The following is a 25,155-nucleotide window of genomic DNA, read 5'->3' on the forward strand; positions in this document are numbered from 1 at the left end:
CCGGCGCTGCAGCTTCTTCCTGTAACTGAGCGGTCACAGTTACCGATCATTTACAGCAATGAATATGCGGCTCCACCCCTATGGGAGGTGGAGCCGCCTATTCATTTCTGCAATGAGCGGTGCCATGTGACCACTCAGTACAGGAAGAATCTGCAGCGCCGGGGAAGCCAGGGACTGCAGGGACCACGCCGGGAGTAGGTAAGTATAATTACACAGCCCCCACTCCCCCTCACCTGCCGACCCCCGGGTATATGACTCGAGTATAAGCCGAGAGGGGGACTTTCAGCCCAAAAAAGTGGGCTGAAAATCTCGGCTTATACTCGAGTATATACGGTAAGGACATTTCTAAGTGACCCTAAACTTTGGAACGGTAGTGTGTATGTATGTACAGGTATGTATGTATGTGTGTATGTGTATATATATATATATATATATATATATATATATATATAATTACGGTTTCAGGGTAATCTTTCACCAGATTTTTGTGGACAGAGACCCTGATTCCAGTGATGTGTCACTTACTGGGTTGCTTACTGTAGTCTTGATTAAATCAATTATATCATCAGATCACTAGAGGACTGATAAAGCTTTTTCCATGTAGTCCGCCATAAGTTCTGTATAACCCCGCACCCACCACTGATTGGCAGCTTTTTGCCTATGCACAGTGTACACAGAAAGCTTCCAATCAGCGTTGTGGGCGGGGTTATACAGACCTCAGCATTTAGAGAACTGGCAGATCTGCAGCAGAGAAAACGATTTCATCAAAATTTCAGCAAGCAGCCCAGTAAGTGATACATCTCTGTAATCAGGATCTCTGGCGCTACATCATGCTGCTCTCAGAGAATTAAAGACTTAAGGTACAGTCACACTAAGCGACGCTGCAGCGATACCGACAACGATCCGGATCGCTGCAGCGTCGCTGTTTGGTCGCTGGACAGCTGTCACACAGACAGCTCTCCAGCGACCAACGATGCCGGTAACCAGGGTAAACATCGGGTTACTAAGCGCAGGGCCGCGCTTAGTAACCCGATGTTTACCATGGTTACCATCGTTAAAGTAAAAAAAACAACCACTACATACTTACCTTCCACTGTCTGTCCCCGGCGCTGTGCTTCTCTGCTCTGGCTGTGAGCGCCGGGCAGCCGGAAAGCACAGCGGTGACATCACCGCTCAGGACAGGCCGGAGCGAGCCGCCCCCTCCCCCCCACGGCTAAGCGAAGGCCAGCATGACAATGGGTTGGAGAGGAGGGGGTGGGGCTGAAAGGGTTAACAGTATAGGGGGCGGGGGAGATAGTTGAAGAGAGGGTTAGGGAAGTGTCAGGGGGCGGGGGCCGGTCAGTTCCCGTTCACCAGCACTGAAAGCAGCAGCATGTCAGGTGTGGACGCTGTGCTGCAGAGCCTGAGGGCGGCTGCAGCCTCTCGGCCTCCCGTATGGCTGGAGGTGCAGGTGGCCCACCTGCTGGACGGCGGCGCCGGCGGCAGCGGATCCCCGCCGGCGGTCCCCCATCTTGATCGGCGGGCTCGGCGGACACGGCCCCCCGAGCGCCTATCGCCGGATCCTGGGCCTAGCGCCCCCCGCAGGCGTAGGAGCCCCTCCCGGGACCCTCCAGGCCAGGCGCCGGTAAGAGCAGCGGCGAGTAGGCCCCGGCCTGGGAGGAATCCGACTGCCAGGGGGGGCGCAGCGGCGGTTGCTAGGCCCTCACCTCGTGGTGCGGTGGGGGCGGAGCCAAGACGCGCCGGGCAGCGCTTGGGGCCTAGAGCAGCGGGAGGCCGCGGCGGTGCCAGTTCCGCCGCGCGGTCTGCCTCGGCGGTGAGAGCGGCGCCCAGAGGAGCGGTGGATGGAAGCGGGGCGGGCGGCCCGAGGCAGGACGGCGCTGGGTCGGCCCCTACTACAGTGGTGGGGGGTCCCCCTGCTCCAGGGCCTTGGATCGGACAGCCTCTTACGGCGGCCTGGACTGCGGCTGGCGCCGGTCAGCAAGATGTGCCCTCGCCGGTCCAGGCGGCGTCTCCCCCCATCGCGGGGAGTCCGAATCCAGTGTCCCACGGGCCAGCTGCGTCCAGGAGCAGCGGGTCTGACGGACACCTCCAAGGCACATCGTTGGACGGGTCGGTGGCGGATTGGGCCGTTCGTGGACATCCGGATACCAGCACTCCGGCTGGAGGGACCACAGATCCCTTGCAGCCCGGTGAGTATGCGTCTATGTCTCGTGCTTGTTCTTATGATGCTAGTGCGCCTGCGTTTAGTGGTGGTCAGGGAGCGCTTAGCGGCGTAGCTGCGGCAGGGGTAGCAGGCGGCGGTGAAGCGGCAGGGGTGCGGGAGCTTTTGGTTAATGTGCAGAACCTGCTAGCTAGATTGGATCGTGATGTGGCTCCGCAGGGTTTTTTGGGTGCTTGGTCTGGTGTAACACGGAGTCCGGTTAGTGCGGCAGCAGCGCAGGCCGAGGTTGCGGAGCCAGTTTCGGTTTCTGTGCAGACTGAGAAGGAGAAGGAGTGTAGGGTCCACTTAGATGATAGGGCGCACGGCGAGGTATACGTGTGTTTTGAGGGCCCGTTGGGGGCGCATCTTAAGAAAGAGGTCAGGGAAAAGATTAGTAAGGATGAGTACGTGGAAATTTTTTCACTGCTCCCCTTGGAGAAATTTAACATTGACAAGGGGAAGAAGGAGGATTTAAAAAAGGAGGAGGAAGAAAAGCGGCGTTGGCGTTTGATTCCCCAGACTTTTGCTAATTGGCTTCAAGCTTTTGCCATTTTGGCCAGTGTTATTGGTGAGAAGGCTCCGGAGAATTGCTCGGGGCTATTTTGCTACATGGATTCCATCAGTGAGGCTCATAGGGTGTATGGCGGTCAGGCGTGGCTGAGATACGATGAGCAGTTTAGGCAGAGAAAAGCTGTGCGGCCGGCTATTAGGTGGGACCAGAAAGATATTGGTCTCTGGTTGCGCGTGATGGCGCAGTACAAGTTCGGCCATCCCTTTCAAGGGGGGCCGGTGGGTCCGGCCATGGATCTCAGTCCGGTGCAGGGAGCTCCTCAGGCAACGCCGGTCAGGCAGGAGGACAGAAGTTGGGTGTCTGCTGGCAATTTAATGAGGGACAGTGCAAATTTGGAAGCAATTGTAGATTTAAACATTTGTGCTCCCACTGCAGTGGTTCCTCCCACGGAGCCGCAAAATGCTTTAAGAAGGGCAAGGCAAAAGCAGGTCCAGGTAATTCCCATGGGGGAGACTCCGGTGATGGTGGAAAGGATGGTCCCTTATCTAAGTAGGTACCCGGATAAGGAAAAGGCGGCACTGTTACTGTCCGGTTTTACGGAAGGTTTTGTTATTCCAGCACCTCCTTTTGTGGTTCCCGTTGTTAGAAAAAATCTGCATTCAGCCTTGTTACACTCTGAGGTGGTTTCAGAGAAGTTACGTAAGGAGGTGGCTTTGGGCCGCATGGCTGGCCCTTTTGACCATGCTCCGTTTTGAGGACTTAGTTGTTTCCCCTCTTAGGGGGTGGTCCCTAAGAAGGAAGCGGGAAAATTTCGCCTTATCCAGCACCTGTCGTATCCTAAGGGTAGGTCGGTGAACGACGGCATTGATCCTGATTTGTGCTCGGTGGTTTACGCATCGTTTGATGAAGCGGTAGCTTGGGTGCAGAGATGCGGAAAAGGTGCCCTGTTGGCAAAGACGGACATAGAAGCCGCTTTTCGATTGTTGCCGGTTCATCCGTCTAGCGTTAGACTTCTTGGATGTTTTTGGGAGAAAAATTTTTTTGTTGACAGATGTTTGCCCATGGGTTGTTCGCTGTCTTGTGCTCTGTTCGAGGCGTTTAGTTCCTTTTTGGAATGGGTGGTACGGGACGTGTCTGGTTGCGATGCGGTCCTACACTACCTAGACGATTTTTTGTGCATCGGCCCGGCGGGGTCCGATTGCTGTGCAAGGATTTTGAATGCGATTGAATGGGTGGCTTCGCGGTTCGGGGTCCCGCTGGCACCGGGTAAGACGGAAGGCCCGAGTACGTGCTTGTGTTTCTTAGGCATAGTCATCGATACCGTGCGGTGGGAGTTTCGTTTGCCTGAGGACAAATTGACGGGCCTACGGGAAGACGTTGTGCGAACTGGTCGCCTGCGTAAGGTGCCTTTGCGAGACCTGCAATCTCTGCTCGGTAAGCTTAATTTCGCTTGTCGAGTCATGCCAATGGGGCAAGTTTTCTCTAGGAGGTTGGCTAGCGCTACGGCGGGAGTTAAGGCTCCTCACCATTTTGTGCGGTTATTAGCTGAGCACAAGGAGGATTTGGCAGTGTGGAGTGAGTTCCTGAAGTCATATAATGGTAGGTCGTTGTTTATGGCGGGCGTGATTGACAACGAGTCGTTGGAATTATTCACTGACGCAGCCAGAGGTTCGGGTTTTGGAGCATATTTCCAAGGGCAATGGTGCGCGGCAAAGTGGCCTGCGAGTTGGATTTCTACCGGTTTAGTTCGTAACATTGCTCTCCTGGAGATTTTCCCTATTTTGGTAGCGGTGCACTTGTGGCAAGATAATTTTCGGAACAGGCATGTTCGTTTTCGTTGCGATAACATGGGGGTGGTTTGCGCGATTAATAGTTTGTCTGCATCTTCGCCGCCGGTGGTTTGCGTGTTACGGCGTTTGGTGCTGTTGTGTTTGAATTTGAACGCGTCACAGCGTCGCATGTGCCGGGAGTTCATAACTCCATCGCTGACTCTCTTTCTCGTTTGCAGTTCGATCGTTTTCGGTCATTGGCCCCGGAGGCGGAGATGGTCGGTTTGGAGTGCCCTCCAGAACTTTGGCTAGCGGTGTCCGGGACGCTCAGGCATTGATTAAGGCGTCGTTGGCTCCCAGAACCTGGGAGGCTTATCAGGCAACTTGGCGGGAGTGGGAGTTTTTGCTAGCAGCGGAATCTGGTGGGTGGAGCTACCAGGATCAGATCGGGATCCTGTTGTCATGGTTGAGCCGGGGGGCATCAGCGGGTTGGTCTCCCGCAAAAGTGTCAAGAGTCATGGCGGCCCTGGCCTTTGGTTGCAAATTGCGGGGTCAGGACGATATCACCAAGTCCTTTTTGGTGCAGAGGGCCGTAAGAGGTTTTAGGCGGCGGCCCAGAGGAACAGATTCTAGGAGGCCGGTGTCTTTTAACGTTTTGGAAAAATTGGGCGAAGCATTGTCATCACTGTGTTCTTCGTTTTTTGAGCTTTGTTTATTTCGGCTGGCTTTTTCATTGGCCTTTTTTGGGGCCTTTAGAGTAGGAGAGTTGGTGGCACCAAACAAAAAAGGGCCGGGGGGTTTATTGGCCAGGGACGTATTGTTGGCTGGGGGCCAGGTGGAGTTATGGTTGCGAAGGTCAAAGTCGGATCAGGAGGGGCGGGGCAGCAGAATTGTGGTGGGCTCAGTTGCGGGGTCCGTTATGTGTCCAGTCTCTTGCCTTAGCAACTTTTGGGGCCTGCAGCCTAAGCGGGATGGGGCATTGTTATGTCACCAGGATGGTTCCTGCTTGTCTCGATACCAGTTCACGGCGGTTTTCAAAAAGGCGATTTCCTCGGTGGGGTTGGATGGGGCTTGTTTCGCCCCTCACTCCTTCCAGATAGGTGCCGCAACTGAAGCGGCAATTGGGGGATTGGAGGATTCCGCCATTCGTAGGATCGGTAGGTGGCGCTCCAACCGCTTTAGAAGTTATGTGCGGCCACAGGGGGTGGTCGATGGGGTTTTATAGGCTTTATGGAGCGTTTTGCTGCAGTAGGGGACAGTTGTTAAGTTTGTGTTTGTTTTCCAGGTCACCAAGGTTTATTGGTGTGGATTCTTGGACACTCGTACGTGCACTGGGGAGCTCTGCGAGCCGACGTTCGGACGGAGGGCAGGCAACTCGGATTTGATTGAAGCGTCGCAGTCATCCGGTGGCTCGGTTTTCGGGGTATGGCCTGGAATCGCGTGTTGCGGGAAATCCAGAACAGTGTGAGACTGGACAGAGCTCCCGACGTTTTGGTTTTGCACGTGGGGGGTAACGATCTTGGGGTCCGACCTTTTTGGGAGTTGGTTAGAGACATCAAACAGGACTGTTTACGTTTGTGGGTTTTGTACCCGGGATTGACTGTCGTCTGGTCCGAAATCGTGCCGCGGAAACGGTGGAAGCACATGCGGTCTTTGCAAAAAATTGATAAGGCCCGCATAAAGGTGAACAGGGCGGTGTCTGCCTTTGTGGTTAGGAATGGGGGTGCGGCGGTCAGACATTTTGAATTGGAATCTGGAAATGGGGAGTATTGGTTGGCGGACGGCGTGCATTTGAATGCTGTAGGAATGGATTTTTGGGCTCTCGGGTTACAGGAGGGCATTGAGAAGGCCATAGCTTTTCGGTCGGGTGGGGTCTCGGGCCTTTAAGGTTTTCAAAGGCCTCTCGTTGTGGCGGTTGGGGGGAGTCCTTGGAGTTGGTGGAAATTGGTTTGGGGGGTCCATAGGTATATGGCTCCTCTGTTCTGAAGTTTATTATGTTTTGGATCTGGTGATTGGTGGTGGGGAGTTCCGGCAGGGGTGGTCGGATCTCATGTTTTTACCGCGAACAGTGAACCCTCTTGCGGGGTTTTTGGTGCTCCCGAGCCAGGCTTACAACGGCTGGGAGTAAAATATGGTTTGAGTTATGTTCGCGGTATGGTTAAAATCACCAGATTCTTTTGGGCTCCAAGGACTTCCCCTAGTTTTGAAATGTATGCTTTTACATTAATTGTTAACCGTTGTTTTTGTTTAATAAACAGGCTGCTGTGGCCTACATAATTCCAAAGAAACTCTTGTCTCTGTCTTAATTGGGAGAAGGGGTTCGGGTGGTCGCGCTGGGGGAAAAAAGGTAAGGGATGGTAAGAGTGTCAGTAGGGGGTATCTCCCTCTTTCCCAAGAAGCTTCGACAATACCAGGGTCATGCTTTCCGGCTGCTGTGCTCACAGTCAGTGCAGGAAAGAACAGCGCCGGGGACAGACAGCGGTAGGTAAGTATGTAGTGGTTGTTTTTTTCACTTTAACGATGGTAACCAGGGTAAACATCGGGTTACTAAGCGCGGCCCTGCGCTTAGTAACCCGATGTTTACCCTGGTTACCAGCGAAGACATCGCTGAATCGGCGTCACACACACCAATTCAACGATGTCAGCGGGAGATCCAGCGACGAAATAAAGTTCTGGACTTTCTTCCCCGACCAGCGATATCACAGCAGGGGCCTGATCGCTGCTGCCTGTCACAGTGGACAATATCGCTAGCCAGGACGCTGCAACGTCACGGATCGCTAGCGATATCGTCTAGTCTAGTGTGACGGTACCTTTAGTGACCGATTCCCTTTAGCAAATCTTGTAGGGCAAGCTTTCATCACTTGTTCCTTGCAGTGCAGCACAGAGCTGAGGATTACAGGACTTCTTCAGTCAGGGATATGTGTATCGATACGTCATGTCATTGTAAACTCACTAAATAAAAGATATTTATGTGTAAACTGTAAAGCTTTTTACAAAGGTAAAACTACGCTTAGAGTAATCGGATTACATAAGCATTATTTATTTCTGCTGTTACTTTCTATGTTTTGACACTATTCATATCTGCACAAAAGTGAGCTAGAGTTTTTTTTTGCTTTGTGTACAATGTGGAATAACAGGTATCTTTGTCTTTTTTAAAGCTCGCTCAGGCTGGGAGCATCCTGACATGACGGTAATTATTGCTCTGATTTCTGTATCAGTCCTGGCTGTACTGATAGGAGTCTTCTTCTTTATATACCGAATATTTGGAGGTATGTAACACTGGATCTTCTATTCTGAATGAACGTGTACATTCTACTTTTATATGCTTTTTGATAGGAAAATATTCATGAACTTCAGCTAAAGCGTTGAAGGGTTTTTCAGCCTAAACAAGTCACCAATCCAGTGAATCAGTAATAACTTGTTTAGGCAGTAATACTCATTAAACAGGAATTGAAAAGACAGCACATCACTTTTTTTCACATAACTTCCCTTCGTGAATGCTCAAGGCTACATGTTTGGTTCCTATCACACATTTCACATTGTTATCTCTAAAGCCGTGCTGTAAGGTAATAGTTTTACCATGTACATAACAAATTTGTCCCCAAAACAGCTTGTCCCTAACAATACAGACCTGTAATAAACATTTATTTAGGTATTCAAATATATATTTAATTGTAAAACTAATCAATAATATAATCTGAGTGCAGTCCAATTTCCAAGGACTGACCCAAAGGAGAAGATGGAGAAATTTTTGTCTCCCCACCTTCTCCTCGTCTGAGAGAATCAGATCACACTATGTGTCAGGAAAACCTCTTTTACTTTTAGTCAAGAATTTGCACTTGCAGCTCTCTGGCGCCCCTTACCCTCAAGTCAGTCAGGGTACTGCACCTAGGATAATTGTCACCGGAGAGACTGCCCTGTCACGTGCTTGTTATCGGGGCACTCTGCAGTGAGGCTAATATATATCCCCAGTCCCAGGCCAGGAGTTCATATATAAACCTCCGATCCGTCACTGCCAGGATCCCGCAATAACACAAGAATGCTATGCTGCCACCAGTTCCTCTTTAGATAAAAGCCGGTCCGTTACCAAGCCTATATCAAGTCAGAAACAAACCCCGAGTAGCATGAATTTGCACGGAGTAAGTGTCGGTTCGATCATGGAGCCAAAAGAACAAAGCTAGCAAATTTATACGTTTACTCACGAAAAAATCATCAGTTTACAAAAATTGGCAGTGTTTACAAAAATTACAAGAGATATTACAAAAGAGACAGATACAAATATGTACAAGCAGTTAGAAAAGGGATAAAGGTACAAACTTTCTAAATCTGTCACAGGTATGATGTGTCGATTAAAGGGGAGGAGAGTTCCCAGAGAAATGATTCAGCTCCCCAGCATGATGTCTTCAGCTGTCTCTCTGACTCTCTGAATAACCTCCCAAAATGGACGTTCCTGTTTTATGAATCAGCCATAAACTAAAGGTACCGTCACACTAGACGATATCGCTAGCGATCCATGACGTTGCAGCGTCCTCGCTAGCGATATCGTCCAGTGTGACAGGCAGCAGCGATCAGGCCCCTGCTGTGCTGTCGCTGGTCGGGGAAGAAAGTCCAGAACTTTATTTGGTCGCTGGACTCCCCGCAGACATCGCTGAATCGGCGTGTGTGACACCGATTCAGCGATGTCTTCACTGGTAACCAGGGTAAACATCGGGTAACTAAGCGCAGGGCCGCGCTTAGTAACCCGATGTTTACCCTGGTTACCATCCTAAAAGTAAAAAAAAACAAACACTACATACTTACCTACCGCTGTCTGTCCTCCAGCGCTGTGCTCTGCACTCCTCCTGTACTGGCTGTGAGCGTCGGTCAGCCGGAAAGCAGAGCGGTGATGTCACCGCTCTGCTTTCCGGCCGCTGTGCTCACAGCCAGTACAGGAGGAGAGCAGAGCACAGCGCTGGAGGACAGACAGCGGTAGGTAAGTATATAGTGTTTGTTTTTTTTTACTTTTAGGATGGTAACCAGGGTAAACATCGGGTTACTAAGCGCGGCCCTGCGCTTAGTAACCCGATGTTTACCCTGGTTACCGGCATCGTTGGTCGCTGGAGAGCTGTCTGTGTGACAGCTCTCCAGCGACCAAACAGCGACGCTGCAGCGATCCGGATCGTTGTCGGTATCGCTGCAGCGTCGCTAAGTGTGACGGTACCTTTAGGGACTCCCACTTTGGCTGACCTCACATGTGGGCTGTTTCCTGGCGGATACACCTATTTTGGAAAGTTATCAAATCTCCTTTTTTCCATATCTTTGGCTTGGAAGCTCACAGGCCAACGATAATGGCATTATTTTTACCCCTGTGATTTTGCCGTTATTTAGAGTCCAAACATGGTATGTCTGTAATTTACTGGTGGGCAGAAATTAATTTCCCAGGTTTCCGATGGCCCTAAATGCCACAAAATGCTGACTTAATTGCCCAGATCCTGGAAATCTAATATTCATGTTTCTAGGATTACTGTGTTTTTTTTTTTTATTTTTGCTTTGAGTATTCTGCCTAGCCGACAAAGGGATTCTTGGAGGGAACACTTTCAGCTCTCTGCTATCTGGCCAGCAATAAAACTGACCATTTGCTGGGAAGAGAGGGGGGAGTGGAAATTCACAGAGAGGGGAAAAGGAGCTGCAAGAAGGAGTTTGGCATTACAGAAACCATTGAGGGGAGGAGTAGCAGGCACCTCTGGCTGTATAACCCGGACAGACATGCCAGATCCGTTTCTCCCCCAACAAACATGTCTGGCAGCTGCTTTGTTATAGAGAACACAGGAGCACTCAGCCAAACAAGCACTCCTATTTACGGGAGAGATGGAGGAAAAGGCTGCTGACAGAACCATCTAATTAATATGGTGGGCTTTATTTTTTTTATACTATATGTATTATAAAAACATGATTCCAGCTCACCCAGTTGCTCTAATGCTCATCCACCTGGGGCTCAGACACCGGCCTCTCCCTTGCATCACATCAAGGAAAATAGAAAAAATTGGAGAAAATCCAGTCCTGTTGAGCCGGACTTTCTATACTATACTATATATACTATTAGCAAAGATCCCAATATCATAATGCTGGTCTGGGCCACACTACACGTACATAAAGTGCCCCCAGATCAGTCAAAAAAGCTCCATAACAAGCATATTTATAAATAGGAGGAAAAAAGGAGCATACAATCTAGGTATTTTCTTATAAACAGATGTCTTTATTTAGTACAAAAGGATAAAAAATAAGAACAATTTCATATAAAGTGCAATCCAGTCAAGCACGGGGGGGGAGGACCACCCCCTGCAACTCCCATGTTACATATAGAGATAATAATCAAAGGGCAAAAAAAGACCCCACATAGAGAATACCGGGAAGCTTAAACCCACATGTACCTAAATCAATATCATGGCGAACAGTAACACTAAACCAGAGGTAATATGTGGTACATAGTGAGGTGACAGGTACTGTGGCCAAGCTTACCTACGAGGGGTGCAGAAGCTTAAACCCACATGTACCTAAATCAATATCATGGCGCCCCGGGGCGCTTTTCTTTTCCGGTGGGACCCTCCTCCTGCACCCCTCGTAGGTAAGCTTGGCCACAGTACCTGTCACCTCACTATGTACCACATATTACCTCTGGTTTAGTGTTACTGTTCGCCATGATGTTCGTAGGTAGGCTTGGCCACAGTGCCTGTCACCTCACCATGTACCATGTATTACCTCTGGTTTAGTGTCACTGTTCGCCATGATATTGATTTAGGTACATGTGGGTTTAAGCTTCCCGGTATTCTCTATGTGGGGTCTTTTTTTGCCCTTTGATTATTATCTCTATATGTAACATGGGAGTTGCAGGGGGTGGTCCTCCCCCCCCCCCCCCGTGCTTGACTGGATTGCACTTTATATGAAATTGTTCTTATTTTTTATCCTTTTGTACTAAATAAAGACATCTGTTTATAAGAAAATACCTAGATTGTATGCTCCTTTTTTCCTCCTATTTATAACTATATGTATACTGTATGTGTGTGAATGGCCTCCTAAGGGAAGACCGACTATAATGTATTCACTGTACTGTTTAGAGGTTCTGGGTCATACAGTTGTAAAAAGTCTGTGTACATACTGTGCATATGTTACATATACATTCATAGTCGAAAGTGTTGACACCCTTGAAATTGTTCCAGAAAATGACTTATTTCTCCTAGAAAATGATTGCTTTTACACATGTTTTGTTATGCGCATGTTTATTTCCTTTGTGTGTATTGGAACAACACAAAAAACTGAGAAAAAGAGGCAAATTGGACATAACTTCACGCAAAACCCCCAAAATAATCTGGACAAAATTGTTGGCACCCTCAACTTAATATTTTGTTGCGCATATTTTGTAATAAATAACTGCAATCAATTGCTTCCTATAACCATCAACAAGCTTCTTACACATCTTAACTGGAATTTTAGACCACTTTTCTTCTGCAAACTGCTACAGGTCTCTCATATTTGAAGGTGCCTTCTCTCAACAGCAATTTTAAGTTCTCTCCACAGGTGTTCTATGGTATTTAGATCAGGACTCATTTCTGGCCACTTCAGAACTCTCCAGCACTTTGTTTCAATCCATTTCTGAGTATTTCTTGAAGTACGTTTAGGGTCATTGTCCCGCTGAAAGACCCATGACCTAGGACGCAAACCCAGCTTTTTGACACTGGGCACTACATTGTGACCCAAAATCCTTTGGTAATGTTCAGATTTCATGATACCTTGCAAACAGTCAAGGCCCTCAGTGCCAGAGTCAGTAAAACAACCCCAAAACATATTTGAGCCGCCACCATATTTGACTGTAGGTGCTGTGTTCTTTTCTTTGTAGGCTTCATTCCGTTTTTGGTAACTAGTAGAATGATGTGCTTTACCAAAAAGGCACTTTCCAAGAAGGATTTTGTCTTACTCTTGTACATTTTGGCAAACTGTAGTCTTTTCATTTAATTCAAATGTCGATGGTTATTTCGTGCTGACACTGATGCACCCAGTGCCTGCAGGACAGCTTTAATTTCTTTAAAATCTAATTGAGGCTGCTTATACACTATTTGCACTATCCGGCGTTGCAACCTTTTATCCATTTTTCTATTCCATCCACGTCCAGGGAGATGGACAACAGTGCCATGGGTTGTAATCCTCTTGATTATGCTGCATATCGTGGACAAAGGAACATCAAGATCTCTAGAGATGAACTTATAACCTTGAGCTTGTTGATTTTGGTTCTCAAATCCTCAGCCAGTCAGCCAGTTCTTTTCTCCTCTTTCTGTTCTCCATGGTTAGTACACAGACACACAAAGCAAAGCTTGAGTAAAATTCTCACCTTTTTATCTGGTTTCAGGTGTGATTTTCATATTGCCCACACCTGTTACTTGCCACAGGTGAGTTTGAACAAGCACCACATTCTTGAAACAAAGTTGTTTACCCACATTTTTGGAAAGGTGCCAACAATTTTGCCTCGACCATTTTGGGGGTTTTGTGTGAAATTATATCCAATTTGCTTGTGTTTTCATGTTGTACCAATGCACACAAATGAAATAAACATGTGTATAACAAAACGTGTAATTGTAATAACTTTCTGGGAAAAAATACTATATTTTCTGGAACAATCTCAAGTGTGCCAACACTTTTGGCCATGACTGATGGCCCGATCTGCTGACTCATCTACTATAATTAATTTCTTTAGAAGACCGTAAACAGGGTCTTCACAGTATGAATATGATGGAAGCTGCAACCTCAGAGCCATCCCTGGACCTAGACAACCTGAAGTTACTGGAGGTGAGAAATCTTTGTCCTTTCTAATAAAGTTACTTTTGCTGGATCAGTAAATATATTGTCACAGAAGTCCAGGTACTCCATACATATCAGCTCAAGAAGCCATGCACTGAAAGGATCGGTGATGAATATATGATCAGCCTAGTACAGCGTTCAGTTTTTTTTGTCAATTCTGAGGGTTAGAATGGAAAAGCCATTGTGGATACTCAACCGATGCTCCATTCAAAAGCGAGACCCTGGTGAGGAGGAACAGGATACTCTTGACTCCCATTCTAATATTTGGTGGGGCGCCTTGTGATCACCCATCGAGTCTATAGGTTACAAGTGTTTATAGTGGGAATTCTACTACTAGCAACAGGTTAACCCAATGATGTAGAAACTATACGTTTTTATATTTATTACTTCTACTTAGTATCTTTTAGCCAAAATGTATGAAACATCTTATGCCAACTAATGAGGCAAAAGAAGTTGTAAATAAAATGGTTTACTTTCCCATTCATAAAAGGACAATGACCAGTTTGGAAAACCATTCTGAATTGCTAGCTAGGTACGATGTGCGGTGCTAACGTTAATGTACTATTCATTTCTGTTTCAATTTATGTCATTATCCTTTAAAGTCTATTGGTCAGTCACACTAGAAACATTGCCGAGAGTGGGAATTACCAGACAAGTCACTCTAAAAGTCCTGACAAGTAATTTCTCTTTAATGTCCTTCCAGCTCATTGGCCGTGGCCGCTATGGCTCAGTGTACAAAGGATCATTAGACGAACGTCCCGTGGCAGTGAAAGTCTTTTCTTTCAACAACCGTCAGAACTTCATTAATGAAAGGAGCATTTACCGCACTCCTTTGCTGGAACATGATAACATAGCCCATTTTATTGTAGCTGATGAGAGAGTGACCTCGGATGGACGCCTGGAATACCTTCTAGTAATGGAGTACTACGCAAATGTAAGACTTGTTTTGCCTTTATCATTTTTCTATTTATATCCAGCTTTGTAATATGCCCGGGGTCTTGGACTTTACAGTGACCATCGCTGCATGCAGACAATGGGGCACATTTATCAGACTGCCTATAGGATAGACTGACATTATTGTCCATATCAGACAATTACAGAGCAGCTTTAATTTCGTAGACTGCTATAGAAAAATAAGAGTATCACTGTGATTGGTATACAAGAGGCAACAAAGACCGTTTTAGTGGAAGATAGTTTTGCTAAATCTGTCCCAATATAGTGGTAGATAGTTTTGCTAAATCTGTCCCAATATGTGCAGATTTTATGCTATTTATTAGTTTATGTATTATGATTCCTTATTAGGCGCCATCATATTCCACAGCACTTTACAGATATTGTCATCCCTGTCCCCATTGGGGCTCACAATCTAAATTCCCTACCAGTATGCCTTTGGAGTATATGAGGAAACCAGAGTATATTATTGCAATCAGGATCTCCGCACCTACATCGTGTTGCTCTCAGATTATGTAACAAAAAGCCGCTTACAGATTCCTTTTTGACTATGTCTAAAAATACTGCAATACATTTAAAGGGAATCTGTCACCAGGTTTTTGCCAACCCATATTAAAGCAGCATGAAGTAGAGACAGAGACACTGGATCCAGCAAAGTGTCACTTACTAATTTTCTTGCTGTAGTTTTGATAAAATCATAGTTTCATCCGAGGAGTTTATAACTAGAGGCGTAGTAAACCTGCTGCCATGTAGTCTCCCATATTCATGATATCTATGTAAACCCACCCTCAACACTGATTGGCAGCTTTCTGCCTATGCACAGTGTACACAGAAAGCTGCCAATCAGTGGTGTGGGCGGAGTTATACAAAGCTCAGCATTCAGAAAACTGGTACATCTTCAGCAGATAAAACAGGGATTTTGTCAAAACTGCAGCAAGCAGCTCAGTAAGTGATACATCACTGGAATCAGGTTATCTTCCCCTATGTCATGCTGCTCTCAGATGGGGTAGCAAAATCCTGGTGACAGATTCCCTTTAAGACCACCATACAGATTAGATTTAACCCCTTAATGAATACTGATACACATTAAAATGGCAGCCATTAAGGGGCCTTATTTCCTCGGGAATAAGAGTATAACACCACCCGGCGCCGGACCCTGGAGAACACGATCAGGGGCAGTTCTTAAGGTCCCCGATCATGTGATTGCCATTATTCAATGAATAACGGCTATCGCATTAAAAAAAGAGAGTGCCTGCTATTAGAAACACTACTCAATCTAATGACATGCTATACATGTCAGAGAAGAGAGAAATGAGGTCCCCAAGCCCTCCTCCTCCCTGGTACTTCCACCATCTCCTTCTTTCCAGTTGTGTCCCTGGCCTTCCGCCGACACTTCCTGGAAAAAAAATGGCACAGGCGCAGTGCAGTGATCAAAAGCCAATAATAAATAAAATGTGTCTTCCCCTTAGTCAGATTACTTTTTTTTATTTCATAATTTTTATTTCTGTCATTCTTTGCCGTTAGGGTTAGAGTTGGGGATAGGCTAGGATTAGGGTTGGGGTTATGCTAGGTTAAGGATTGGAATAGGGTTAGATCTGGGCTAGGGTTTAGATTTTGGGTTAACATTGGAGTTAGGGTTATTTCAAAAGTAAAAGTAAAAAATGATGGCAATATGACGACTGGTATTGATCACAAGTGTGCGCTACTCAAGTTTGTATCGGGGTCGCTCAAGCACACGTGATACTTAGTGCATACCCGAGCACCCCAATGCAAACTTGAGTAGCAAGCACTTGTGCTCAACACTAATGACGACATATTCAATATGACGACCTAATGTTATCACATTCTTTGTAGTACCTTTGGGTTAAAATCCTCACTATACCCCTGGTGAAATTGTTGAGGGGTGTTGTTTCCAAAAATGGTGTCCCTTGTGGGGGGGTTTCTACTGTTTAGGCACATCAGGGGTTCTCCAAATGCGAAATGGCATCCGCTCTCGATTCCAGACATTTTTTAATTCAAAAGTCAATGGCGCTCCTTCCCTTCTGAGCCCTACCGTGCGCCCAAGCAATAGCATTCCCTCACATATGGGGTATCGGCATATTCAAGAGAGATTGCACGACACATTTTAAGCTCCATTTTCTCCTGTTACCGTTGTGAAAGTAAAAAAAATTGTGGCTAAAGCAAAATTTGTGTGAAAAAAAGTACCATATATACTCGAGTATAAGCTGACCCGAGTATAAGCTGACCCCCCTTATTTTGCCACAAAAAAACTGGGAAAACTTAATGACTTGAGTATAAGCCTAGGGTGGCAAATGCAGCAGCTACCCGTAAATTTCAAAAATAAAAATGGGTACCAATAAAAGTAAAATGAATTGAGATATCAATAGGTTGTGTTTTTTAATATCCATATTGAATCAGGAGCCCCATATTATGCTCTATTCAGTTCATGATGGGCCCCATAAGATGCTCCATATTAAAATATGCCCCATATAATGCTGCACAAAGGTTAATAATGGCCCCAAAGGATGCTCCATAGACACATTTGCCCCATACAGTACTGCATAAAGGTTAATAAGGGCCCCATAAGATGCTCCATAGAGACATTTGCCCCATATAGTGCTGCACAAATGCTGATTATGGCCCCATAAGATGCTCCATAGAGACATTTGCCCCATATAGTGCTGCACAAATGCTGATTATGTCCCCATAAGATGCTCCATAGAGACATTTGCCCCATATAGTGCTGCACAAATGTTGATTATGGCCCCATAAGATGCTCCATAAAGATATTTGCCCCATATAGTGCTGTACAAACGTTGATTATGGCCCCATAAGATGCTCCATAAAGATATTTTCCGCATATAGTGCTGCACAAATGTTGATTATGGCCCCATAAGATGCTCCATATAGATATTTGCCCCATATAGTGCTGCACAAACGTTGATTATGGCCCCATAAGATGCTCTATATCAGTGTTCCCCAAGTCCGGTCCTCAAGAGCCACCGACAGGTCATGTTTTCAGGATTGCCTGTGCAGGTGATGCAAATATCACCTGTGCAATACTAAGGAAATGCTGAGAACATGACCTGTTGGTGGCTCTTGAGGACCGGACTTGGGGAACACTGCTCTATATAGATATTTGCCCCATATAATGCTGCACAAACGTTGAATATGGACCCATAAGATGCTCCATAGAGATATTTGCCCCATATGCTGTTGCTGCGATTAAAAAAAAAATGACATACTCACCTCTCGTCGCTCAGGCCCCCGGCACTTGCAATACTCACCGGTTCTCGTTACGGCGCCGCTGTGACTTCCCCATCCTCTGCACTAACGTTCAGGCAGAGGGCGGTGCGCACACTAACCACGTCCTCGCTCCCTCTGACCTGAGCGTCACAGCAGAGGACGCGTAAGACGGAGCGGCGCCAGAACGAGGACCGGTGAATATCGCGCAGTGCTCCCCCTCCCTATTATATTCACCTGCTCCCGGCGCGGTCCCTACATCTCCGGTCTCCGGGCGCTGACAGCTTCTTCCAGCGTTGAGCGGTCACCGTTACCGCTCATTACAGTAATGAATATGCGGCTCCACTCCTATGCCAGGAGCAGGTGAGTATGTCACAGCCGCCGCACCCCTCCCCTGCCAACCCCCCTGGGACAATGACTCGAGTATAAGCCGAGAGGGGCACTTTCAGCCTAAAAAATGGGCTGAAAATCCCGGCTTATACTCGAGTATATACGGTTGTTGAGTCCTTTTCCGTCCCTGGCTTCCTGGATGTAGGGATCCAAGTAAATGACACGCAGCACAAAGGTTGTGTGGTCATAAACAGGGGTAGCCCCGGAGCACGCCTGCCTCACTGGGTGCTGTCCCTTCTTTATATAGTAAAAAGTTAGGCATTTACAGACATGCGCACATATTTCACAATCTCTTACAAAACAAGTCTATACTAGTGAAATGTTACAATATCTGGTATGTGGGTGAAGGACTATGATAACAAGAAGGAATGCGCGCGTGATTACTTCCATAAAAAGGAAATGTCAAGTTTGCTGTTTAGAAGCAGATTTCTCAGGAGGAAGACAAGATGGATTCTTTGGTTCAGTCTGGTCTCCACAATTCCCCCCTTTGACATATTTTTTTATAATCTATCATAAATTCTTGCATGAAGTCTGTGCATTCTCTTCTTTATACGGCAGTATACTAAAACATTACAAATTCAAGCATAAAAAATGACAAGGATTAATATGACGATCGGATAACATATAAAAAACTTTATATTCTCGTATCAATTACACAAAATTTATTTGTGCATACCGAGATACCCTTGAGTACAACCTTGAACAATACATATATAATTACAATAACTATATGTATTAGGCTTTGCATAATTCCGGTAACCCACCCACCGATCCCTCTGAACCAATTGGCCGGGTTAAGAAAAGAAAAGGTATCTGACCACCAGCTATCCTTATTTTGGTCATTGTCTTTGTCATACTGATCCCTGAGTCGTTGTACGTCTTTTAATTTAAATATCATACTCATAGTACTATTAGGGTCTATATAATGACAGCAGGTGGGTCCGATGATTTGACACATACCCCCTTGTGAGGCAGTTAGGTAATCCAATACCAGGGTATGTTGGTTAGTGACTATTATAAGCTGATTCTGTACAGCTATACTGGTATTTAATATGTCCAATATGTCCCAAATCTGATCATCTAGATAATCCGTGGCTCTAACTAATTTATCCCACATTTGTGTTAACATAGGATAAATAAAAATGGTACTAGCAATTTTGTTGGGAATTCCCATTTGTACTATATGCGGCCTCCCCGAGGGACGTGGTGAGTTATCTGCAGCTCTTTTATACAGTGTGTGCTTGGGCACGGCTTGCATATTCACTTGTTTATTTGAAATTATGAAAGTAGCCGGGGTTAGGCGTCCTAATGTACAAGTACCCTTTATACCTACGGGAAGCCATTTATATGCTCCTTCTCCGCATATCCAAAATGTACCCTCAGGCAGATCCCACAAAGCTGAGTGCTGCAATACCAATCTGTGAGCCAAATCCACAAAACTAGATACATTCTGAAGCATACACCAAGAGGGTTTTTGTCTCAAGGGGCTACAGTACCCGGCTGCGGGATTCCCACATACATGCATTCCGTTGACATACTCATTGGATTCATTACAAACCAGGTTCCCTGGCTTGCTTGTACAACTGTCTGCATCACCTTGGGGGAACAACTCAGAATGTTCCCATTTTCTATTATGTATGTATCTTTCCAATACTGTAGGTTTGAAAGCATCAGAGGAAGGGGTGGTTGTACTGAAACTGAGCTGTAGATTTTCAGTGGGGACCTGTCCTAAATCAGTTAATCCAGTCTTATTCCTAGGTACCCAGGCCCCACCCTTATAGGCCAAATATTGTAGATGTGTACTACTTCCTGAGAGATTACCTTGCCACCAAGGAAATTCTACCCATCCCACAATTGGTATGGCGATTGTAGTATTCCATAGTCTAGTGTTGCCAGATTGGTTGTTGGCCAGGTTGTCTGAACAATTAGGCCAAGCGAATATCTCTTCAGCTGACACGGGAACTGCTAGAAAAGGTATACTTGTGGCTGATACTGGTGAATGGGTACAGATCCAACAATCTGCCAGGGGTTGCGTATTATTTAACAAGTCATGCACTAATTTTCTATGATGTTGCACGAATCTATTGTTAAAAGGGGCTAGAGAATTCAGTCTTTCCCATGCCTCCGTTGAGGTTAACATTATGAACATCAATATCATGAGTCTTATACTGTCTTTTTGCAATGACTTGCATGTATCCATGATGCCTTTCCTTCAAGCTTGACTGATGTAGGTGTTGTCAATAGGACTTGGAAGGGTCCGTCAAATCTTGGTTCAAGAGCCTTTCTGGTGTGTCTTTTTACATAGACTTGATCACCTGGTTCCAACTTGTGACTTCCTTCAGTGTTGTCAGGATCTGGAAGGGAAGCAAAAACTTGTGCATGCACCTTAGTTAATTGTTTCTGAAGATTTTGCACATAAGAAGTCAATGACTCAATATTTAACACAAGTTGCTGTGGAAAATAACATCCTAAATTGGCAGTCCTGCCAAACAAAATTTCATATGGAGACAGTTTAGTCTTACCCCTTGGGGTATTGCGTATTGAGTAAAGGGCCAGTGGAAGGCATTCTGTCCAAGGCTTTCCTGTTTCAGCCATGGCTTTCTGTATTTTTAATTTTAAAGTTCCATTCATGCGTTCCACCTTACCAGAACTTTGAGGATGATACGGAGTGTGTAACTGACTTTCAACACCCAACATTTTCAGTACATTTTGAAATATTTCTCCAGTGAAATGAGTACCCCTATCTGACTCGATCACTTCAGGGAGACCATAACGGGGCACCAGTTTGGCAACTAGCTTTACAGCAGTGTTTTTAGCTGAAGCCTTCCGAACTGGATAGGCCTCTGGCCACCCCGAGAACATGTCCACACACACCAACACATACTCATACCCATTACTCTTTGGCAGCTGGATAAAGTCTATCTGCAACCGTTGAAACGGGTAGAGAGGTCGGACGTGGTGCTTCATAGGGGTCTTGGCTGTCTGTCCGGGATTATGTGTCAGGCATATAGCGCATGCAGCACAATAGTCTCTTGCGTAGTTGCCAAAACCTGGAGCCAACCAGACTTGCTTTGCCAGTAGTGTCATTGCATTTGCAGACACATGCGTAGGGTGGTGCAATCCACCAACTACAATCGGGTACCAGGCTCTAGGTAGACATATTAGTCCATCTTTCTTCCAAATTCCCGCTTGTTCTTCTGCCCCTTCCTTTTTCCACCTGTCCCTCTCCTCTTCTCCTGCATCTTCCTGTGCTTGTCTCAGTCTATCTTCAGTATTTTCCGTGGGATTTACAGTATGGACCTGTTGTAAGGGTTTGACTGCTGCTGCTTTGGCTGCTTTATCAGCCCTATCATTTCCCCTAGATTCCCTAGTGTCGAGTCTCACATGTGCAGCTACCTTGATTACTGCTACTTCTTTTGTTTCTTGTGCAGCCTCTAAGATCTGTTTGATCAGAGAAGCATGTTTTACAGGTTGTCCTGACGCTGTCATGTAACCTCTAGCTCTCCAGATTACTCCAAAATCAAACACAATACCATGTGCATACCTAGAATCAGTGTATATATTAGCTGTCTGATTCTCAGCTATTTTTAGAGCTTCAATCAATGCTGTTAGTTCTGCTTCTTGTGCAGATTGTTTCGGTGGAAGCGGTTCTGCTTTGAGAGTTTCAGATCCTGACACAACTGCATACCCTGTATGGAAGTTACCTGTGTCATCTGCAAATCTACTACCATCTATAAACAGCTCTAAATCTGGATTTTGAAGTGGTGTTTCGGATACATTGGGTAAGCCTACCGTTTCTTGTAAAATGAGCTCTGTACAATCATGTGTGTCTGTAGGGAAAAAATTTGCGTATGAATCAGTGTCCTTATTCCCCCCTTCAGACTCGAGAGGTAGCAGTGTAGCTAAATTGAGAGTCTGAAGCCTAGCAAATGTGATAGTGGAGGGTAGCAGCAAAGAACACTGAAGCCGCAAATGTCTGGCCATGGAGATGTGTTTTGGTTGAACCTGGTTTAATATCCCATAAACATCATGTGTAGTTTGAACTGTGAGTGGATGCTCTAGGACAATTTCTGATGCTTTGTCCAACAATAGTGAGACAGCAACAACTACACGTACACAGGTTGGCGCTGCTCTAGCTACGGGATCTAACCTTGCTGAAAGATATGCAATTGGTCTTTGTTTCCCTGCATGCTTCTGGGTAAGAACTCCTGTAGCATGGGAATCAACTTCTGCAGCCATAAGCTGAAATGGTTTGGTGTAGTCTGGTAGCCCTAACGCTGGAGCTGAAACAAGGGCATCTTTTAATTGTTGGAACGAAATCTGACCTTCTTTTGTCAACATGTAAGGTTCACTTTTTACACAGTCATACAGTGGTTGCATTAGTTGACTGGCATGTATAATCCATTGTCTACAATGAGACACTATTCCTAAAAATGCTCGTAGCTGTTTATGATTTCTAGGCTCATTCATCTGTCTTATTGCTTCAGTTCTTTGTGGTGTAAGATGCTTTTTACCTTGAGAAATGCAATGACCTAGAAAGACCACTTTGGTCTGACAAACTTGTAGCTTTTGTCTATTCACTTTACACCCTTCTTTTTCTAAAAAACATAGTAAACTCACAGTGGACCTTTCTGCAGTTTCTAGATCTGGGCAGCAAAGTAGTAGGTCATCCACATACTGCAAAATTACTACCTGTGGTTCGGGTTCAAACCTCTGAAGGACTGTTTGTAGGGCATTTGAATAAAGAGTAGGGGAGTGTATCATTCCCTGTGGAAGGCGTGTCCACGCCAACTGTTTGCCCTTAAATGTAAATGCAAACAAATGCCAACTGTCTTGGTGTAAAGGAACCGAGAAAAATGCATTTGAAAGATCTATTACAGTAAACACTTGAGAACTGGCTGGTATCTGTGATAGTAACGTATGAGGATTGGGTACAACTGGGGTGATTGGATCTAGAACTTTGTTTATTTCTCTTAGATCATGTACCATACGATATTTGGGCATAGAACCCTTATCAAGAGTTCTCTTCTTGACTGGATACAGAGGAGTGTTAGCAGGTGATTGTATCTCTACCAAAACTCCTTTCTCTCTATATACCTCTATCTGTTTTGTAATCGCTAGTTCCTGCTGGGCACTCACAGGGTATTGTCTGAGCTGTGGGAGAACAGTTCCTGGTTGCACAGATAGTTTTACAGGAGAGATATGCAATAATCCCACATCAGTGTCACCCTGTGCCCACAGTGTTTCTGGGACCGTTGAGAGGTCTAGATCTGTGGTGTACTCTTTTTCTTCAGTATAATCCTCAAAAGCCTGAATTCTGACATATTGTTCTAATGCAAAGTCCAATAGTAGAGAAAACACACATCCGCACTGCTCAAAGGTCCAACTCAGTGACCGTATTATAATATCGGTCTAGCACCACAGAAAGTGATACTGGCTGTATGAATCCTTTACACCTGAATCAACGGGGTGCTGCTGCCAGGAAAAATGTGTGCAGAATCCAAATGGCAAAAAAGAAAAAGTAGGCGCGCACTTACCCTGTTGCGGTGAATATCACTTTATTAGGACATATAAACAAACGGATAGCAGGGAGGGATAGGGTCAGCCACGGACAACGATCGTTTCGTGCTCTACGGCACTTCAACGGGTCCTAATGCTGAGTGGAACAGGAAGGAGTTTTATAGACCCATCTGGATCCCAGACTCCTCCCCCTGGACTCCAAACATAAACAGTGTTACATTTAAAACAAAATGGTATTAAAAACAACAATAATAAAATAGCACATGCTGAGAACTACAAATAAACCGAATACAGCTTTTAGAAACCAAGATTGAGACACTTTTATAAGAAAACCGACATGTCGACTTTGTCATTTAAACCAGATGGTCCTGCTGCGTCTGCGCGCAGGATCCATCTGGCTTCTCTGCGCAGCAGGAGGCGGCGCAAATCCCCTCCTCCCTCAGGCAACGAGACCCGCTCCAAACCCGCAAATCTTAGTACTTGGGCATCTCCTGCATGGCAAGTGTGTAGATGGTCTATTAACCTTGGAGCTCCTTTCCCTGTTCTAATGGAGTAAAAATGCTCCCTAATCCGAACAAACAGTGGATTTTTACGTATGACGGTTCTGATGTGGTTGTCAAGAGGGCCAAACTTAAAACTGAAGACAAACTTTTTTTCTTCTTTTTGTCTTTTTTTGGAGGTGGTGGAAACATCCGTGGCTGCTGCTTTATCGTAGGCATTTTTTAAAATAGATGGGGGGTACCCACGTTTCTTAAATCTTCCAATCAAATCGACTGACTGCTGCGCAAAACCTGCAGGATCACTATTGATTCTCTTAACCCTAAGAAGTTGACTATAGGGCAGAGATCCCTTCATGTATGGCGGATGAGCACTGTTATAATGTAATAAAGAATTACATGCCGAGGGTTTACGATATACTCTAGTGGAGATCCCCCCGTCCTCAATGCATAACTGGACATCCAAAAAGACCAAGTTGGTGCCTCCAAAAAGACCTAGGATAAAGCAGCAGCCACGGATGTTTCCACCACCTCCAAAAAAAGACAAAAAGAAGAAAAAAAGTTTGTCTTCAGTTTTAAGTTTGGCCCTCTTGACAACCACATCAGAACCGTCATACGTAAAAATTGGTGTATTTTACGTCAAGATACTGACCTCAAAGAAATAATAGATAGGGGACCTCTCTTTGCTAGCCGTCGCAGTACAAACATTAGAGACAGCATAGTCCGCAACCGCTTTGTCACTACCAAAAATAATTGGCTCACAGATAGTATCCCTAAAGGCAACTTCACATGCGGGGGTTGCAACTTCTGCAAGTACCATCATACAGGTAATAGAATTAGAGTAGGTCATATCCAGCACACTGTACGGGACTTTATTTCTTGCAGGACTACCCATGTCGTCTATGTTCTTTTTTGTCCGTGCAGACGCTTCTATATTGGCAAAACCTTCCGCCCACTGTTTGTTCGGATTAGGGAGCATTTTTACTCCATTAGAACAGGGAAAGGAGCTCCAAGGTTAATAGACCATCTACACACTTGCCATGCAGGAGATGCCCAAGTACTAAGATTTGCGGGTTTGGAGCGGGTCTCGTTGCCTGAGGGAGGAGGGGATTTGCGCCGCCTCCTGCTGCGCAGAGAAGCCAGATGGATCCTGCGCGCAGACGCAGCAGGACCATCTGGTTTAAATGACAAAGTCGACATGTCGGTTTTCTTATAAAAGTGTCTCAATCTTGGTTTCTAAAAGCT

At 45.9% G+C, this 25,155-nt stretch overlaps 1 protein-coding gene across 1 annotated transcript in view; it reads left to right on the top strand.

Annotated features, from left to right (window-relative positions):
• The window catches only part of BMPR2 (bone morphogenetic protein receptor type 2), a 239,167-nt gene that overhangs the window by 165,293 nt on the left and 48,719 nt on the right, over window positions 1-25,155 (top strand). Inside the window, exons 4-6 of the mRNA XM_069733577.1 lie at window positions 7,639-7,749; window positions 13,206-13,297; window positions 14,013-14,243. Of these exons, the coding sequence (XP_069589678.1) occupies window positions 7,639-7,749; window positions 13,206-13,297; window positions 14,013-14,243 (434 nt within the window). The remainder of the gene's footprint in view (window positions 1-7,638; window positions 7,750-13,205; window positions 13,298-14,012; window positions 14,244-25,155) is intronic.

This window comes from Ranitomeya imitator, chromosome 7, assembly GCF_032444005.1.
Source record: "Ranitomeya imitator isolate aRanImi1 chromosome 7, aRanImi1.pri, whole genome shotgun sequence".
Lineage (NCBI taxonomy): Eukaryota > Metazoa > Chordata > Amphibia > Anura > Dendrobatidae > Ranitomeya > Ranitomeya imitator.